The 22,535-nt window shown below is 34.4% G+C and overlaps 1 protein-coding gene across 1 annotated transcript; it reads left to right on the top strand.

Moving 5' to 3' along the window:
- On the top strand, window positions 3,837-5,789 carry LOC109336062 (homeobox-leucine zipper protein ATHB-13-like). The gene is made up of 3 exons (XM_019572419.1): window positions 3,837-4,212; window positions 4,326-4,702; window positions 5,400-5,789. Exons 1-3 carry the CDS (start codon window positions 4,095-4,097, stop codon window positions 5,754-5,756), a joined length of 852 nt encoding a protein of 283 aa, XP_019427964.1. The 5' UTR covers window positions 3,837-4,094; the 3' UTR covers window positions 5,757-5,789.

Here is a 22,535-nt window from a genome sequence, read left to right as displayed (position 1 = left end):
AGGTCATCCTTAGGTCTGCTAAGCTCTCTATATCAGTGGATGGTCACACTATTGGTTTCTTTAGCTGCAAGAGAGGGGTTAGGCAAGGGGATCCCCTATCCCCCTTGCTCTTTTGTCTAGCTGAAGATGTGATTAGTAGAGGGCTAACTAAGTTGCTTGAGCAGGGGAAATTCAGACCTATTGCTGGCCCCAGAATTGCCACTCCTAGTCATGTTCTCTATGCTGATGACATTCTGGTTTTTTGCAGAGGTAACAAGAGAGAATTGGTTGCCATCAAGGACTTATTTATTGATTATGCCAAAGTTTCTGGTCAATGTCTTAGCCTAAACAAATGCAAGTTCTTCTCCACTAAGGCTAATGCTAGAAAGGTTGGTAAGTTAACTTCTTGGCTGGGTTTTGGTCCTGGTACCTTGCCTTTCAACTACCTTGGGGTGCCTTTGTTTAAAGGTAAGCCAAAAGCTACTCAATTGCAGCCTATAGCTGATAGGATTATCAACAAATTGGCTAAATGGAAAGGGAGTTGTCTCTCTATTATGGGCAGAGTGGAGCTGATTAAGTCCGCAATATACTGCAGGAATAGATTTTGCAGGGATAAAGACCCTAAGTCCTCCTATATAAAATCTTCCATATGGCCTGGCATAAGGAAGCATTGGCAGGTTATCCTTGACAATTCCACCTGGCTCTTGGGCAATGGGAGGAGCATTTGTTATTGGAGGGACAATTGGTTGGGCAAATCTCTGGTTGAGCTGCTTGATATCCCTAACCAAATTGCCTCCACCCTCTCAGCCAGGGTCTCTGACTTCATTATTGGCTCTGCTTGGGTGATTCCTTCCTGGTTGTCTAGACATCATCCTGTGGTTTACCATAGCATTTTGAGAACCCCTCCTCCTGCTACTCATCTTCCTGATAAGCTAGCCTGGATGCATTCCTATGATGGTTCTCTTAGCCTTAAAGAGGCTTATAGGTTCACAACCCTTCCTCAGCAGCAGGACAGCATGTGTAGCAGTTTTTGGTCCCCTTCTATCCCTCCTTCTAAGTCCTTCACTGCTTGGAGGCTCTACAAGAACAGAATGCCCACTGATGAGAATTTGAAGCTGAGGGGCTTGTTGTTGCCTTCCCTCTGCAGTCTGTGTGGTTCTAATGAGGAGACTTCTCAGCATCTCTTCTTCAATTGTGCTTTTGCTACTCAGATTTGGAATTGGCTTAGCTCTCAATTTGGTTATGGCATTGACCATGCTGATCTCAAGAGTATCATGTCCTTCTCCCCTAGTTGGAGCCCTCAATTGAAGCTTGTGCTCACTTCTGCAATGGTGAACACTGTTGCTGTCATTTGGCTTTGCAGAAACAAATTCAGGTTTGATAACACTTCCATTAGCTTTGCTAAAGCTGTCCATTTGATCAAGTCTCACACTTCCTTCTCTGGTAATTTCACTAACTGTTGCTCCAATTCCTCCCTGCTGGAATTTTCAATCCTGAAGGCTTTTGATGTCAAAGGTAATTATAGCAAAGCACCTGCTATTACTGAGGTTGTTTGGGCAATGCCTTCCAGGGGCTGGGTGAAGATTAACACGGATGGGGCTGCCAAAGGTTCCCCGGGGCATGCTGGGGGTGGTGCTATCTTCAGGGATGCTAAGGGTAATTGCTTGGGTTGCTTCGCCTCTTATTTCAACATTCATGACTCCATTTTTGCTGAGGTTCTTGCTGCTATTATGGCCATTCAATTGGCTCATTCCAAAGGTTGGGTTTATGTTTGGCTTGAGTGTGATTCTACTGCCGTGGTGGACATTTTCAAGGGCAATAAACTTGTGCCTTGGAAGTTAAGTAACCTCATGAACAAGTGCAAAAGTGTAATGTTGGATATGAATGTGAGAGTGTCTCATATCTTTCGGGAAGGGAACACTTGTGCGGATAAGCTAGCCAATTTTGGTGTAGTTTATAGGATGGATCATTGGTGGGAGTCCCCCCCTTTGTTCTTGATGCATGACTTTCATAGAAACTTATTACTCCTTCCTAATTATAGGTTTAGGGGCTTGTAATGGTTGATCTTTTGTTAATATAATCCCGGGTGTGTTTGCACCTTTGTTTTAAAAAAAAAAAAAATATCATCTAGTTTATTCTCACGCAGCTCATTTGATAGACTTTGTTGAGTCAACACATCATTAACCCTCTTTTACCACCCACAATATGAAATTACCATTTTCATCGAACTTCCCCACCTCAAATATGGCACTTGAGTTCAGAGTCATCTGATACTAATTGTTGGGAACAAGCAAACAATTAAATACTAAAAGAGAATATGAAGAATAGATAATAACACAAGAATTTGGTAGTGATGTTCGACCAATTGTACCTAGTCTTCGAGAGCGTTGAGAAACTACCATTATGTATTAGAGAATAAAAATTTGTGTTTGTGGCATTGTTCTCCTTATACATTAGGTTTACATAACATATAAAGATATAGTCATCTACTCCAACCCCTTTATATCAGCCAAACCCATAACTTATATTTTTGTTATGAGGAGAAAATGTTTGGTCATTCGAATATGAGCCATTGCCCATAACCTTGTAGGTCGATGGCCAACTAATGGCAGTGGTATCTGGTGGTGGCTATGGGGTTTTTTGTCTTAAGTTGAAGATGACGAGTGTGAAACTAGTTAATGTTAGTTATGGCATTGTTGTGAGCATGGCAGTGAGGAAAATGGAGAATGGATGTTGACGTTCGGAGCACTATGAATATAGATGACAGTTAGCGATGGTGGAAGAAGAGTGGAAAAATGCAATGTTTGTTATTTTGTAGATTTTTAATACAATTTTAAAGTAAACGTTAGGACCGGTCTAATCTTGTCATCTTTGATATATAATTGTTAACGAACTTAAAATTAGATAGCAAATATGCAATTTAATTAATCATACTTTATATTCAGCTACCTGAGCTAGAGATATCGGTGCCAAAATATGGGTAGTGAATTGCGACCTCTCAGAAAAACAGTATCCTTTTAGACCTAAAGTTGTAGCCAACTCATTCGGCATTTCCCTATTTTCGTAACTAATCCTTATCTTCACAAAATAAACGTAACATAGAAATATCACCTACCCATGTTAGTTTAACTTTTTCCTATGAAAAGCACACTACACTATACTCATATTTCCCTCTCAATAAGAACTATATCCACAATAATGTTTTTTATTTATTAAGAAATAATTACGATCATTTCCTCTAAACTCACCCACTTCACTTTAAACAATCATAATGTTAGTATTTCCATTCCATGCTGGCCTATAACAGTGGAATCATAAAAGACATGAAATTAAAGAGTCTAGCTGCAATGCGCAAAATGCAATTCCATTATTATATTAAAAGACAACTGTCTTTGCATTAAAGGAAAACTCATATCCTTGTCTCCTAAGTGTACAACTAATTAACATTAGGAAAATAATTATAAGTTATGAGGTTACACATGCAAGCATTGTATTTGATTATTATTAGACAAGTTGAGGCAAAGAAGCAAACTTTTGGTTTTCTTCTTTCTAAACACAGTACCTTTTTATGTCATAGTCATTTAAGGGTAACTTATGATTCGCAAATTTTTCTCTTCTTTATATTATCCTAAAGGTGATTTTAATATCTAATTATAAACATTTTTTCTATATATGCTTAAAGAATTGTTTTTCTTTATATGCACATAAAAATAAGTGGACTTTCTTTATTATTTTTTATTTCACACTAGTACCTTGCATAAAAAAATATGTTGAACAAAAAACAAGTATAAATATTGAAGTTGATCCGTAGAACTATAGATTCAATTTAAAACGCCCCTGTACACCTCCCTCTTCTTCCATCTTCAATTTTTCTTTCGAAATATTGACATATAGGAGAAAACCTCTCCCTTGAACTGATAAGGTATATAAGCCATCCTTCATAGCAATTTGTCCATTTTCTACAATAGAAGAACTAATTTACTCCCAAGTATTTTATCAAAGAAAATTGTGAAAGAGTTAACCGTAGTCTTTGTCATTGAACATGGTCATCACAATAATATCGTTCATCTTATGATCTTGAATATTTGTGGCAGACAAACCTAGCTAGAGCATAAATGAATATGGCTTTCTTCCCACCAAATTTCATGCTACAAACCCCTGACAATGATGATCAGCAACCTCCACCTTCACTCAGCTCAATGTTAACAACATGTACGCCTCATGATTATCATGGTACTACTCTCTCTCTCTAACAAAGAATAACTTAAACAAACACAACCAGTCAATCACATACACTAAAATATATATTCTTTGTCTAATAAACAGGTTTCAAATTATTGTTGTAGGGGTGGCATCTTTTCTAGGGAAGAGATCCATGTCATTTTCAGGGATTGAAGTTGCAGAAAAAGTTACTGCTGAGGAAGATTTTTCAGATGATGGATCACAAAGAGGGGAAAAGAAAAGGAGGCTTAACATAGAACAAGTGAAGACACTTGAGAAGAGTTTTGAGCTTGGAAACAAGCTTGAGCCTGACAGAAAAATGCGCCTGGCAAAGGTTCTTGGATTGCAGCCAAGGCAGATTACTATTTGGTTCCAGAACAGGAGGGCTAGGTGGAAGACCAAGCAGTTGGAGAAAGACTATGATGTTCTTAAAAGAAAGTATGATGCTATGAAATCAGATAATGATGCACTTCAATCTCAGAACCAAAAACTTGAAGATGAGGTTTATAGTTTTGTTTAAACTCAAACCAATTATATGGTTCTCCAATCCCTTATTTACTATCACATAATGATCCAGAAATATAGATGTTCTAGTTCTGCTATATGGGTTTGTTTTGATTCTGTGTAATATAACACAAAACTTGGTAATTACGAAACTTTTGTCTTTATTTCTAAGTATTTATGCTTTTGCTCATTACTCCTTTGAATCTATATTCTCACATACAGGAACCGGAGAGTCCAGTACTGGAAGGTTCAGTATTAAATGTGATGATATGTGTTATTTAAAACATATTAATGTCTCAAATTTTAAGTTATTTTAATTAAAGTTTATTTTTAAATTATCAAATGAATCTGGGTCTCATATTCTTGTACTGGAGGGTGCAGTATAAAAGAGAGGATCCTACCTCTACTCCTTTCACTCATTTTAACTTTCTATAAACCAGTATTCTTTTTGATATCATCTACAATTACTTCATCAAAATCCAATGATTCATTTCCTCTTTAATGACATCATTTTCTTTTTGCATATTTTACTTGTTTTGTTACATCATCCTTTTCATGTACTAACCATATTCTATTTTCTTGACATATATTTTATTATTTATTATGAAATGAACACTTCTGTTTTGGTTTATGGTCCTGCTTTTCTGCATGTTATTTTGGATTAGCTAACTTTTCTTCTGTAACTACTGCTCCAGATATTGACACTGAAAAGTAGAGAGCCAACTGAATCTATCAACCTGAATAAAGAAACAGAAGGGTCATGCAGTAATAGGAGTGAGAACAGCTCAGACATCAAGTTAGATATCTCAGCAAAGACACCAACTATTGACAGTCCTCTATCCCCACATCTCAAAAGAAGACCTTTCTTTCTATCATCCTCAGCTTCTAGACCTACAGCAGTGACTAAGTTTTACCAAATTGCTTCAAATTCTGTCTTCCAGTGCCAAAAGATTGATCAAGTTGCTAAAGAAGAGAACTTAAGCAACATGTTTTGTGGCATGGATGACCAATCTGGGTTCTGGCCAATGTTGGAGCAGCAACATTTCAATTGAATATCTCTTGGAGAATTTATTTTAAAAATTGGAATGGAGTTTTTCCTATGAAATTAAGAGTTTGTTAGTTGAATTCTTAATATTAATTAATCAATGTTTTGAAAACTATGATATATTGTTGGGAGTTTTTCCTATAAAATATGATATATTGTTGGGAGTTAAGTCTAACACTACCTATTTTATTGTTTTGGAAATGATTTAAATATTTGTTAGATTATTTCTCCTCTTATAGTGAATTGGTTTTAATATGGATCTTTAACATGATATGAGATATAGAGTCCAACATATTTATGTTTTTCATGGATGGAAAGACATCCTTTAGTCATAGGACAAATGTAATATTTTACCTTGGCCAGCAGACTTTTATGGAAGAGTATGTTGAGAAGTAACTTTCATATCGTATGCCTTATTATTTTAGGGTTTGTTTAAATATGTCAAAGGTAAACATTCACCTCATGTGAAAGACTTCAGAAGAAGAAACATATTGAAAAGTAAGTTTCACACTTTCAAGTGAGCAATAAGCAATTATACCAAGGGCCATTAAATTAGGACGGGTTAGTGTACTTGCATTTTCTAGCATTTTTTAACCCATTCATTTTTGCTTGGTTTGGAATCATAACTTTGTACTATTTGGCAAAAAATGTTTGCCAGTACTTTGAAGAAAGACCCTGCAATGATTCTAGCTGATTTCATCATCATTACAACGGGGGAACAAAATCCACTGGAGTTAACATATATATTAAAAAAGACAGAATCAAACACACATTCTAAGAAGGGAAGAAGACAAGCAAATGAAACCGTGGGAAAAACAAAGATGGAAATGGTCATACTCGTGAATAGGACGTTGCCCATTTTGTTGTTCATGACAAATTAGGAAAATGGGGTATCATGAAATTTTAGGTACTTAAAATCAATAATATAAAATGAGGAAATAGTCATTCTCAATTTTTCATGAATAGGACTTTACTACATGGTGTTCTCTTTTTTACTTTTATATTGTGATCAACTGAAAAGATATCAATAATAAAATGAAAAAAAAAGAATAAGATATTTATAATAATGAGGAGAGATTCGCTTATTTTAAGAGTAAGTTTTTTAAAAATATATAAAATTGTTTATGTCATCTTAAAATCAGATCTATTATTATTGTACATGTTACTCTCTTTCTTCCATATATTGTTTTAGGTTTTAGATTTTATTCAAATCTTTTGATTTTAAAAAAAATTAATATACATTTATATTTTATATTTCAATCATACTATTATTCATCTTTTTTCAGTCATTAATTTTCATTTCTTTTGTAATTGTTTCTAATATATATTAAAGTATTTTAATCAAGTTTTGTTAATTTTTACATCATTTAATAATTTTTATAAATTATATATACAACTAACTAAATATCAAAAGATACAGAAAAGGTACCTGAGATTAACAGGAAAAATAAAAAATTATCGGGTGTCAAACATCTTCTATTATGCCTACTTCTTGAGAATAATCTACTGAACCTTTTTAGTGTTTGACATATGAGATCACTGGCCCAATGCAATTAGCATCCAAATATGTTTCGTCTCCGCCTCAATTGCAATGAGAAAGAGTCATATGATTATACAACAAGATGGTATATTATCTTATAAAATAAAGCTATTAATTATTCTAAAACGTAAGCCACATTAGGATAATGGTATATTACCTTATAAAATGGTAACAATAACAATTTTGGATCTTACAATTTTGGTATATACGATTCTTAAAAATTTGAACTCAAAACATATAATTTATCTGGGACAACATTTGTTAGTTAATTTAGGTGTCTTGTGCAAATAGTGAAATGCTGTTTTATTTATTTTGTGACTACATATATTACATCATTCACATATTAATAGTGTACGAACTTACATCATACCTTGCACATTTTTTCTCATTTATTGATTACTTTATATAATTAGGTAATCCAACAACTTTCCACTATTTATTAGACCAAACCATCATAACCCACCATAAAACACACAAACAACCACTCAAGATATTTTACCAAGCCAGGCATGGGGCTTCATGATCAAGAGGGAAGACCATCTGACCTAAGCAGTGCAGACCATAACACACCAAGCAGTGACTCATGCTACATATCTAATCTGATCAAGGAAACAAAAGCATATCAGCAACCAAGAACTTAGGCACATCACCAAGCAAGGACTTCATATCAGTGGACAATAAACATGTAGCAGGTCACACTAGTATCAAAGCCATAACTGATAGGAATCATGGTGTATCAGCAGACCATCCTAGCATCAGGACCATGGACAATAACAGGCATGGCACATCAGCAAATCAATATAACACACCAAAGCATATCAATGGCCATAATAATTCCAACTCTACCTTTGCATCATCTAGCCAAGTGACTCAAGTCAAGGAGACATGTTAGATGAACCAACAGTCTCACTTAACGAATCAACAATGCAACTTGGCTCAATAACTTCATGAGCAAGTTACCTAAATTACCCTTTTGAAAAGTCTGTTCTATTTTGTTTAGTTTGTTATATTAGTTGTTTTTGTTTTAGCTATGTTAATTAGGCTTGACAGTTTAGTATAAATAGGACATAGATTCTCCCATTGTAAATCAAGAATTATATTCATGCTTTATCAATAATAAAGAGAGGTATTATTCAAATAGTGTTTTTATTCATCTTTTACATTGAGCTTAGTAAAGCTCAATCCTCCTTTCACTCATTTTTCTGTTATGGTATTAGAGCTCTCTTAGATAGAGCTTTGCTACATTCAACGAGTGCTTCATAGTCACCCAATGATCCATCAAGTACTACAATTCACATGGAGAATCCTCAAGATCAAGAATCATCCTTCTACATTCCTCCTTCAGAAAATCCTACAATAGCATTAGTTTCACCCCCACTCAATGGGGAAACTATCACCAGTGGTGCACATCCATGAGAATGAGTTTGATTTCAAGACAAAAACTAGGATTCGTGGATGGAACAATTCTTATGCCACCGAAGAGAGATTCTTTGTTCAAGGCATGAAATAGAGCTAATAATATGGTGGTTTCCTGGATAATCAGATCAGTTTCCCCTTCACTCAGTCAAAGTATCCTCTAGATTGATAAAGCAAATGACATATGGCAGGAATTAAGGGAAATATTTTTTCAAGGTAATCTCTTTCGTATGGCACACTTACAAGAATCCATCACAAACATTAAACAAGGTGAAAAGAATGTATCAAATTACTTTACTGAAATAAAGACTTTATCGGATGAGTTAGATAATTTTAGACCATTTCCAAGCTGCCCATGTGGGATACATTATAATTGCAATTCTTTAAGAATCTTAAAAAACTATGGGGTAGAAGATAAAGTTATTAGATTTCTAAAGGGCCTCAATGAGAATTATAGTTATGTTAGATCACCAATTATGTTGCATGAACCCCTCCCCAACATGAGCAGAGTTCTATCCCTGGTTACTCAACAAGAAATTTAGATACAAGAACAAGAGTCTAATTCAAAGGCAATGACAATAGGGACTAGTTGGAGAAGAGCAAGCTTCCATGGAAGATCAGCAAGCATCGAAAGAGGAAATACATATAAATCAGGCAGAAGGACATCCAATTTAGGCAATTATGGATGGAGCAATTATGGCTCCAAGGGAAGAGGCACATGGAGCAAGGGGACCAACTCAGGAAAATTCTGCACACACTATAGAAGAAGTGCACATACCATTGAGACATACTACAAGATTCATGGATTCTCTGTTTATTTTCCTCCTCCCAAGGGTGAGCAGGCCAATTGTGTTTACATGACCAACATTGAATAGGGCAAGAAACATGTTCACAATTATGATGGTCCAGTATTTGGGTTAAGTTAAGAACAGTTCAAGGGATTAGTTCACATGCTGCAGCAATCTGGAACCATTTCTACCAAGGAAAGAGGAAATGTGCTATATGCCAACACATATAATGCAAGATTGAATATTGAAAGCAATAGAGGTACCTCTAAAACTCAATTTGTTTCATGGATCATGAACAATGGTGCAACTGATCATATCAACTCATCCCTATCCCTTTTCTCTTCTTTTAAAAGAATCCAACCCATTAGGGTCAGATTACCCAATGGATCGCAGATTATTACACACATCTCAGGATCTATGCATCTTAGTCATAGCATGATTTTGCATAATGTCTTATATCTACCTACTTTTGCTTACAATTTACTCTATATACCAAAGTTAACATCTCCATCATCCTGCATCTTGACATTTAATGAATATTTTTGCAAGATCCAGGAGAAGCAAACTTTGAAGAGGATTGGTATAGATAACATTATTCATGGCCTATATGTGCTGAAGACTAGGATACCAACATATAGGAATTTTTCATGTTATTTATACTGTTCATATTGATTCTACTAGAATTTGGCATTTTAGATATGCTCATGCCTCAGATTCATGTATGGACACTATTAAAAGTATATTTTCCTATGTCACTTACAATAAGATGAAACTTGTGATGTCTGTCATTTTGCCAAACAAAAAAGGCTTAGTTTTCCTGCAAGGGAGATTCTTTGCCTGCATATTTTTGATCTGTTACATGTAGATATATGGGGACCTATCTCCACTTTTTCTGTTCATGGTTACAAGTATTTCTTGACTATTATAGATGATTACTCTAAGTATACTTGGGGTTTTTCACTAAAATCTAAAGGAGAAACTTCCAAGATTCTCCAAGATTTCATTATAATGATAGATACCCAATATTCTATCAAAGTTAAAGCTATTAGGTTTGATAATGGAGGGGGATTCTCCATGAAAAACTTCTTTTCCAATAGAGGAATGAAGCATCAAACCTCTTGTAGATATACACCATAGCAGAATAGTATGGTGGAATGAAAATATCAGCACATGTTGATTGTAGTTAAGGCTCTCCTTATCCAAAGTCAAGTCCCAAAGCTTTCCTGCAAGGGAGATTCTTTCCCTGCATATTTTTGATCTGTTACATGTAGATATATGGGGACCTATCTCCACTTTTTCTGTTCATGGTTACAAGTATTTCTTGACTATTATAGATGATTACTCTAGGTATACTTGGGGTTTTCACTAAAATCTAAAGGAGAAACTTCTAAGATTCTCCAAGATTTCATTATAATGATAGATACCCAATATTCTATCAAAGTTAGCTATTAGGTTTGATAATGGAGGGGGATTCTCCATGAAAAGCTTCTTTTCCAATAGAGGAATGAAGCATCAAACCTCTTGTAGATATACACCATAGCAGAATCGTATGGTGGAATGAAAATATCAGCACATGTTGATTGTAGTTAGGGCTCTCCTTATCTAAAGTTAAGTCCCAAAGCTTTATTGGCCTTATGACATCATCCACGTTGCCTATATCATCAATCTCTTACCCACACATGTCTTAAAACTTGCATCACCTTATGAACTCATGCATCTCAAGAAGCCCAACATAGGTAACCTGAAAGTTTTTGGTTCTCTCTGCTTTATAAGAACTTTAGCCTATACTAGGACAAATCTTAATCCTAGAGCTAACAAATGTGTATTTTTAGGCTATAAAGAGGGAACCAATGGCTTTGTTGTCCTTAACCTTCAAACAAGGTCTCTATGAGGAACTTTTCTTAAACCAAAATCTTACACCTTTTAACTCAACCACACCTCAAATAACCCACTTTTCTCCAATCTCTAACCATACTAGCCCTCAATCCACTTGAAATGCTCCTCTTTACAACACAAACCATAAGAAGCAATAAGGCTTCAAATCCACCAAGATATTTGCAAGATTACCATTGTGCACTACTTAATAATACTACCCCCTCACCTCTACCCAATATCCCTTATCCTCTTACATATCCTATACAAATCTGTCCCCATCCACACACACCATATCATGCAAATTTCTTCAAACATTGAGCCAAAGACTTATAAACAAGCTATTCAACACCCACAATGGCAATAAGCAATCAACAAGGAACTATCTGCCTTAGAGGATAATGAAACTTGGATTATCACTAACTTACCAGATGACACAATACCTATAGGCTGCAAATGAGTTTTTAAAACCAAATATAAATATGATGGCTCCATAGAAAGATATAAGGCTCGTTTGGTTGCAAAGGACTACGCACAACAAGAGGGTATAAACTACTTAGACACCTTTTCACCTGTTGTGAAAATAAGCATTATAAGACTACTTTTGTCTCTTGCCTCCATTTATAATTGGAAACTCACGCAATTATATGTAAACAATGCTTTTTTACATGAAGATCTAAATGAGACTATTTATATGACCTTACCACTTGGTTTTCTAGGCCCTTCCCCCGTTAAAGTATTCAAATTACATAAATCATTATATGGGATTAAACAAGCCAGTAGGCAATGGTTTGCCAAACTCTCCACAGTCCTAACTAAAGATGGCTATCTGCAATCAAGGAGTGATCATTCCTTATTCATTAAACACTTTAAAGATCACTCTATGGCAATTCTTTTGGTTTATGTTGATGATATTATCTTAACTAGTAACAATCCAACATAACTATTACATATACAAAATCTCCTTCATCGTACTTTTCAAATCACGGACCTAGGTACTTTAAGATATTTTCTTGGTTTTGAAATTGCTAGAACTAACAAAGCCATATCTATGAATCAAAGAAACTATGCTCTTGATATTGTTTCTGATGCAGGTCTTTCAGGATGCAAACTTGCTCCAACTCCTATTATTTATGGCACTCACCTCTTTCAGGATTCTAACACATCTTATCATGATGTTCATGCGTACAGAAGATTAATAGGTAGATTAATCTATCTTACAAATATTAGACCTAACATATCTTTTGTTGTCAATCAATTGGCCGAATTCATGGCAAAACCAAAAACCACTCATTATTATGCTGATCTAAGAGTTATCAAATACCTCAAGGGAACCTCTTCCTTAGGCCTTTTCTACCCCTCTACTTCATCTATCCATATCAAAGCCTATAGTGACAGTGATTGGGCATCATGACCTGATACAAGAAGATTAGTTTATGGTTATTGTATCTACCTAGGTAACTCTCTCATTTCATGGAAGTATAAAAAGCGATAGACACTTTCTAGAAGTTTGTGTGAGGCCACTATGCTAGATTTTTCGTTCAACAATGCTTATTTTAGATGTATAACAACGCTTTCATGCGCTTTCTATTTGACAAGAGTAGTATATGGTCATTATTAACAGCGCTTCCCAAACGCTATTGTATTGATTATATACCACAACACAACACACAAAAAGCGATGTCATATAATGCATCAATACAACAGCGCATCGTCCACAAAGCGCTGACATATAGGTCCTACATAAACAGCATATTTTGTAGGTCTTATTAACAACACTTATTGTTGCACCATTGAAGTTCATATATTTAATAGCGCAATAACAAAAAAGCGTTGTTGTATTATTCATAAATTTTCTCAAACAACACCTTAATACAACAGCGCATCACACGCATAGCGCTGTTGTATTAATAATGTACAACATCGCTTACAATAAAAAGTATTTTTGTAGTTATCCTTTACAACAATGCATGTCAGGGCTTCCCCTACAATTCGCTGTTGATTTGTATAAATTAATACATGCATATACATTTATTAGCAGAACATACATTCTCAATAACACAGACACATTAATATAGGCCATAAGTTTGTTTTATTATAATGTACAACAACGCTTTTTATAAACAACGTTTTACAAAATACAAACAATGAATATCATGCCAATTATGTTTTGACATAGTACATAATTACAAATAAAAAAATTACACAAATTACAAAGAAACAATATTATACAAATTACAAATAATCAAAATTATACAAAGACTACTTGCATCTATTTTTTCATTTTCTTTGATTGTTTTTGTCTTTTAGGGTCATCCTTGTCTGGAGGAGCATATTGATTTACCCAATGCCCTTCATCGTGATAATCTCTTGTATATAAATAATCATTTGTAGTTGGTTCGCTCTCACACGACTAATATGTCCCAAAAAGGATCATCTTCATAAATATCTTCATATTCTTGGTCATCAATATTATTGACGATTATTTTGTTAGTTAAAAGAACAATGGACCATTTCATATCAGTTGGGTCACTAACATAGAATACTTGTTGAGCTTGTGATGCTAGAATAAATGACTCATCTTTATATCCTGGTCTATTAAGACCCACTTGCATGAACCCTAACTCATCCACTCGGAAGCCATTGTTGTTATCAACCTACATACAATAAAAAATCGGCATCTTAAACATTGTGTAATCCAATTCCCATATGCGTTCAATCACTCCAAAGTATGACATGTTCACATATATTGGGTTTCTATCTTTTGCACTTGACATGTGTAAAGTTCGAGCAACAAGAGTCACACCACTATTTTACATTCTACTTTGATCATCTTGTTTTTTCGTATAAAACGTGAACCCATTAATCAGGTAACCAGTGTAGGATAAGACATGAAGGCTGGGACCATTGGCTAACCATTTCAATCTATCGGAAACCGAATATGCATTTATATTCAACTCCTCATCAATGTGATTTTTAGCCACTTTATGAAGCACCGATTATTCTCTTTGGAAATCCAATTTTCATTCTTACTTGGATAACACTTCCTTAGCATGTCCTTGTATGTTTCAACATATGGCTCAACCTCGTCGGCATTATGTAAAACATATAAGTGAGCTTGCTCCAATTCGGTTCTTGTTATAGTCAATATTTCATTCCTAGTAATACCTTCACCAATTTTTTTTTTTTTGCATATAGAGGCTTTGGAATGCCCATGAAATCACCATCGGTAAGGTATTCGCTACAAGAATCAAGAGCTTCTTCAACAACATATCGCTCGACAATACAACCCTTTGGTCTTCATCGTTTCTTCACATACCCTTTTAATATCTTCATATAACGCTCAAAGAGGTACATCTATCTCATATAGGAAAGGCCACATAGTTGTATCTCTCGAACAAGATGAATGCTTGGATGAACCATTATCTTAAAAAAGAAGGTGAGAAATACATTTCAAGCTCACATGAATTCAAAATAATTTGTCCTTGTAATGCAGGTGATTTCTCAGGTTCGATCACTTTTCTACAAATGGCCTTGAAGAAGAAGCATAACCTGGTTATGGTTCCTCAAACTTTTTTAGGTAGAATGACCGTATTTAGGCAAGAAATGCTCCATAAGTACATGACAATCATGAGACTTAAGACCTTTTAACTTGAGGTCTTTCATTGATACGAGGTTCTGAATGTTGGAAGAGTACCCTTATGCAACTTTAACACCATGAATAAATTTTCAAAATTCCATTTTCTCCTTCCTCGACAAAGTATAAGCTTCTGGAGGTAGAAATGTATGTTTTCCCTTCATTATCGGCCCCAATTCCTTTCTTATTCCCATACTAACCAAGTCAAACCTTACATTCAAGTTATCTTTGGTCTTACCAGGGACATTGAGTAAGGTACCAAGTAGACTTTCACACACATTTTTTTCATTATGCATAACATCAAGGAAATGTCTTAATATAATGAACTCCAATATGACAATTCAAAGAAGATTGAACTTATCTTCCACCCACTTGTGACAATTTCTTTTGCAAAAGGCTTACTAAAGTTAATATTCAAACTCATTAGCTTTTGAAATAATTGGTCACCCGTCAACGGCAAATGAGCACGACCTTCTTCATTGTTTCCATCAAATGCTTTTCTCTATCATCGATAGTCATGATCTGAAGGCAAAAATCTATGATGGCCAAGGAAGAAAGATTACCATATGCAGGGAAATCACTAATTGTACCAGACAACAAAGCCCTGAAGTTGAAGCTTTCTTCCCTATACGGATCATGTACATTTATGCATGTCTCCCACATTTGCTTCAAGTCTTCAATTAATGGAGCCAAATATATATCTATGTCATTTCCTAGTTGTTTAGGTCTAGAATTAACATAGATAACATCACATATTTGCACTTCATGCATAGAGAAGAAGGTAGGTTGTATATCACCAACACCACTGGCCATGTACTGTGGGAGCAACTTTGAACACTATGTGGGTTAATTCCATCCGTTGACAATGCATGGAGTAGATTTCTTGATTATTGACCAAAACTAGGATAGTCGTGATCAATTTTTCTCCATTGAGCAGAATCTGCAGGATGTCGAAGCTTGCCAGGATGCCATCTTTAATCCTTTCTTCATCATGCCATGTCAACTTCTTTGCATCTTTGGCATTGCTAAACATATACTTGAATCTTGCTTTGATGGGAAAATACCATACAACCTTTTTGGGAATTGAGTCTTCCTTCTTAGATCGTGATGCATTACATTTAGGACAAAACTTTAATGAAGCATACTCATTAAAAAGTAAGATGCAATCATTTTCACAAGCATGTATCCTAGTGTAGTCCATGCCTATGGAGCGTAACATTTGTTTGGCATCATAGGTTCAAGAAGAGAGCACATTATCTTCCGACAACATATCCTTCAGAAGTGCAAGCAAGTCGGTGAAACTCTTATCAGTCTATCTATTAACAGATTTCAACTTATACAACCTTGACACTACTGCCAATCTTTTGAATTTAGTAGAACCATCATATAATGGTTTTTCAACATCACTTATCAACCGCTGAAACATCTCAGGACAATCCTGAAGATCCTCTTCGACAATGTTTGCCATTTTCCTCGAAACGATCGTCTTCATATGCATTTGTGTAGTTGTCTTTCATATGCATCTCATTATCACAATCCATAACATCTCTTGTCTCACCATGTCTTGTCCAATATGTGTAACTTTGATCAATACCGTGACACACTAAATGAACTTTTAACTCATTTGGAGCAATTTGGTTTGAGTAACAACATCTTAAGCAAGGACATACAATTCTATTAGGGTTTTCAGCATTCTCAAATGCAAACCTAACAAATGATTTCACTCTTTCTTCATACTCATTCATCAATCAATTGGCACTCATCCATTTTCTATTAATAAAAAATATATAATGAGCATAAATCCCTAAAGCTTGGAATTTAGCTCACCAAGTAGAAAAAATGTATTATTATGATTGGAACCCTAACTCATAATGTAAGCTAAATGAGTCGGAACTCGGAAACCCCAACTCAATACAAGCTAAATGAGTGAAATCACTTTCACTCATTTATAAGGACAATATTTATAACTCAATACAAGCTAAATATAATGTAATTAAAAAGACAAATAACTATATGAAAAACTCACCATCAATTCGATGTTGAATGCGTGAATGATGATTTTGAGGTTAAACGAGTGAAGAATTTTTGAAATCGGTGTTGAATGATTTTCGTGTAAAATGAGTGAATGATTTTTGGTGTTGAATGAGTGAATGATTTTGAGGTTAAATGATTTTCGAGGTCGATTTTGAGATTAAATGTGTTTCGCTGCTGATTAAATGAGTGTTGGGATTATTGACGAATGTATGAGAATGCGAGAACGTTTTAATTTTTAGGGTCTAATAGTATCTTCAACAGCCCATAATGACGATGTCACTATCAATGATACAAAATCAACAACGCATAGTGAAGAAGGTGCTGACAATGATACCTAAGCAATAGCACAACCTTAAGGAAACGCTGTAGAAGAACTCCCCATTCAAATATAAAGAAGGTAAGTGTTCCACAACTCAATCTTAAGGAAACATTATGGAAGATATAATAATTTTTTACTAATTCATTTTTTTAATGAAATTCAAATTAGTATTTACATTATGAACAATTAATTAAATATATAGAACAATTAATAATGGCAATAAATAACATTCAAACAATTAATCGATTAAGTATTGTGTTAAGCAATAAGTGTAGAGGAAATAGTTTTTTGATCATATCGACAGCGCTTCGTACCGAATGTGCTGTTGCATAGCTAAAAGAGAATAATGAGAGATAAGTATTCCACAACGCTTTTTGGTGAATGCGCTGTTGAATGCAACTTAATCAACAACGCATTGTTAAAAACTTTTGGGTGCTACTGGGGGTGAAATATACATTTTCCTGAATTATTTAATAAAAACATATCAATTATAGATCAATATATATATATATATAATATGAGTGAGCATAAGGTGAAAAATCATACCTTAGGAGGAATTACTTGAACAAGGTCTATTGGCCAAGCCACAAAAGTGCCTATGGCCCCTCCAACTGCGAAGATATCCTCATCGAGAGGAATTGACAACAACGCATTATCATCGATTGCAATGTCAACCGAGACCTTTACATGATGGCATGGGATACGTGCATTATGCAGCATAGCATAAGACGACTAGTGAACTTTCCCAACACCCACTACTCGGCTAGTTGGGGTATCTAGGAAAATTTTACAAGAACTGATTCCATTTACGTATTTTAAAACATATAATTAATTAATGATTAAATTAAAATAAGTTAACTAAATTACCTCATGAATGGGAATCAGAATGGGAATGTTGTAAGGTGCAGGTGTGCAACTCTCATTGACGGTTGAAGGAATAGTGTCAGCATTACTAGCTAGTCATTGCCACTCAACATTCTTCACCTTCATTGACTGCTCAAATTCGTTGAACCGTTGCATGAGGCCATCTAGTTGATTTTGAACCTGACTCATTTGGGCTTTGGTTGCACGCTTTGGGTGGGGTACAAATGTTCGTTGAGTAACCCCAAATCCTGCACCTCGGATACGACCAGGGTAGATAGGCAGTTCTAGTGCCTTGTCAAGTATTATGCGACTATTTGGGTTTGCCTCCTTTTCTTTTAGGGAAACCTGACAAATCAAGAAAAAACATAATGTTAATTAATCACATTTTGATAAATAAAGTATGGAAATTAAGTATAATTAAAAAATGAGCACTTACAATATGTCTTTCCGCTTCTTGAACTTCCTCATTATCGATGACACCATCCTTGTTTTTACGGGCACCCACCCATAGAACATTGAGTTTTACTCCATGTGGAGTCATAGGTGTATCACTTTTGTTCTCTAACTCACAAAACATAACCAATAATAATGTAATTAGATATATATGCCTACAAAACATAACTAGTAATGTACAAATTAACAATACTTACAATTCTTTCCTCAACTCCTCTATACCCCGCTCGAGAAGCTCAGTATGGATATAAAGGCTTGGATGCCCTCTTGCGGTTTTCATACTTAATTTCTTAAACAATAAACAAAATTAATATCAACAATCATATACAATAGCATATATAAAAAGTCAATACAAAGAATATGGTTTTACCAAGAAAGAATCGTCTTATGTGCGTAGCGTGACAAAAGTGTTCCAATCCTCTTCATCAATGATATTTGCTTATTTAGTTGGAGATTTTAGGTTGACATTGCCATCAGAATCTCTGAGTAATTTTCCGGCATCAGTTCGTAATTGTCGAAGAGCCTTGGCAATCGATTTAAAGATATAATCCTTATGCTCCTCACCAACATCAAAAGTTGATTGAAATAAAAATACACACATTATATATTGCATGAAAACATATGCATATACGTACACTGCATGAAAACATAACACATATACGTACATTGCATGAAAAAATAACACATATACGTACATTGCATGAAAACACAAAAACTGCAAAATAAACTTAATGTTATTTCATTTCAAATACGCTCTTTCACGGTATTCCATACATCACTCCATTTCTTGAATGTTAGCTGCATATTTTTCTTAACAACAACACTAATGTAGCTTACCAATGCGTTGCCACCCTTCGAGTTTAATGGTTGACCTTTAGAGTTCCATTGAACTTCTATCTTCACATCGTCGCTTCTTTACCGAATGACATTCTTCACGGAAGTCATTCCACGTGGAGTTCGTTTTCTAGCAACGATTTGCTTGTCTTGTGGAGTCGGTGTAGCTTCGTCACTACTGTGAGAACCATGATCGCCACTTTGGAAAGTCAGTGATGAAGTTTTTTCAGGTTTATGAGAGTATGATGGTTTATGGGAGTATGAGGGTTGGCTGAGAGTATGAGGATTTCTTTTCGATTAAGTTTGAGAGCGTAGAGGAAACGATTCATGTTTTAGATATTTAAATTGTATTAATGATTTAACATCGCATATTAATGGTAGAGCTGTGGAATAGACATCTTCAACAGCGCATTCTAAAAGTAGCATTGTTGTGTTGATATCTTCAACAATGCATATTAAGGATTACGTTGTTATTGCGTATCCAACTGTTTACTACTTATTTTTATTAACACATCTTCAACAGCACATACTAAAAGTGGCATTATTGTATTGACATCTTCAATAGTGCATATTAAAGATTGCAGTGTTGTTGTGTATCCATCTGTTTACTACTTATTTTCATTCTCACATCAACAATGCTACCGAGATGTAGCGTTGTTGAATATAATCTAATTGACAACACTATTTTAATTATGTGTTGTTGAATAGAATCTAATTGACAGCGCAATCGTAATTATGCACTATTAAACTGAACTAATTTTCCAAATTAACAGTATGTTCGTAGTTATGCACTATTAAATTAACATTTTACATAACTGGAAAATATTTATACAACATGAATTAACGTTAATTAAGATGAAGTTTCCATGAAGTAGATTAATATATAATTGTGTTTATTATTACGAAAGTGGAAAAATATTAAACGTTACATTTTGTTAATTTGCTTTTGTATATATTAAGTGTTATTTTCATTCTCACATCAACAATGCTACCGAGATGTAGCGTTGTTGAATATAATCTAATTGACAACACTATTTTAATTATGTGTTGTTGAATAGAATCTAATTGACAGCGCAATCGTAATTATGCACTATTAAACTGAACTAATTTTCCAAATTAACAGTATGTTCGTAGTTATGCACTATTAAATTAACATTTTACATAACTGGAAAATATTTATACAACATGAATTAACGTTAATTAAGATGAAGTTTCCATGAAGTAGATTAATATATAATTGTGTTTATTATTACGAAAGTGGAAAAATATTAAACGTTACATTTTGTTAATTTGCTTTTGTATATATTAAGTGTTGTTAATTTGTTTATTGTGTTTATTAATAAGGAACAACAAAAGTATTAAAGAAAATAACCATCCAAATAATTAACAAAAAATAGAAATTAATATCCAATATAATTGTTTCATTATTCATTCAAAGAGGCAAAATACATTTTAATGAACTAAATGATTTGGTAAATACGAATATAATGAACTAAATGATTAGGCAAATGAAGAATACAATGAAAAAGAATTCAATGAAGAAAATATTTTTTTTCCTTTTATTTCCTTTCAAAATCTAGGTCATTTTGCCAAATCAAAAGTTGACATGATTTCAAAGAAGGAAATAATTTTTTCCTCGACTCTTCTACACAAATCTCCATCTCACGCAAATCTTGTATAACAACCACTTTTCTTCTAAAATCTAGGTCCGTTTTGAAAATCAAAAGATTTCAATGAACTGAAAAAATTGAAAGAGCTCAATGAACTAAATAATTTATAAATTAAATCTTCATTAAGCAAATCTTGTATAACAGTCACTTTCCTACTGAAATCTGGATCCTTTTGCAAAATCAAAAGTTGTTAAAGACCTCCTTGACATGATTCTGAAACAGAAATACAATTTTTTCCTTGACTCCTATATACAAATGTGGGTCCTTTTCTCTTTTTCACTCTCTGCAGTATTTGTCTTTTTTTACTACTTTGTGTTTTCTTCCTCCTATCTTCATGAACATACTCTTATAGAAACACATACTCTTACTATTGAAATAGAATATTGAGTGAACCACAATATTTATAGATGAGCAACCATTAATATTTCAACAAACGAAGCGATGCATAACCACTCAACCATTAATATTTCAACAACCAAGAAACACATAACCACTCAACCATTAATATTTCAACAACCAAGAAACACATAACCACTCAACCATTAATATTTCAACAACCAAGAAACACATAACCACTCAACCATTAATATTTCAACAAACGAAGAGACGCATAATTGCCACCATTAGACATTTAAAAAGTCGTAAAGCATAAACAACACATAATTAAGCAAGTGCGATTACTATGTCATCTTCAACAATGCTTCCTTAATTATGCATTGTTGCATGTATTAACATCAACAACGTTTTCTATCAAATGCGCTGTTAAATATAAATCATTCAAGTCAGCATTAACGTTACTGATGTTCAATAGCACTTTGTCAAGAATGCGTTGTTGAAGTTACACAAATTGATAGCGCCTGTTTTATTATGCGTTGTTGATGTTCTTCCACCTCATTTTCAACAGTGTTGTTGAAAATTGCACTGTTGAATGTCTGATATTTATTACGATATCTAGCGTAGTGGGTTAAGTAAAAAGCCATGACCCTAACCACTTGTGAGCTCAAATGGATCTCTTTTATTCTACAAGACTTCATAGTAAAACTACTAGCCCTACAACCTTATATTGTGGCAATCAATCAACCCTACACATTACCTCCAATCCAGTTTTTCATGAGAGGACCAAACACATAGAGTTAGATTGTCACACAATTAGGGAACAACATAGCAGATGCCTCATCAAACTCCTACCATCCCCTTCTCACCTCCAACTAGCCAATTCCCTCAGCAAACCTCTAGGAACAAAGGATTATACTACAATACATCTCATGCTGGTATTCATAAATATATGTGCCACAACTCGTGGGGGGAGGGGTATTAGATCAAGCCATCACAACCCACCATAAAACACACAAACAACCA

The sequence above is a fragment of the Lupinus angustifolius genome, chromosome LG02, assembly GCF_001865875.1.
Source record: "Lupinus angustifolius cultivar Tanjil chromosome LG02, LupAngTanjil_v1.0, whole genome shotgun sequence".
Classification (NCBI taxonomy): domain Eukaryota; kingdom Viridiplantae; phylum Streptophyta; class Magnoliopsida; order Fabales; family Fabaceae; genus Lupinus; species Lupinus angustifolius.
This window is presented reverse-complemented; position numbering and strand designations above follow the sequence as displayed.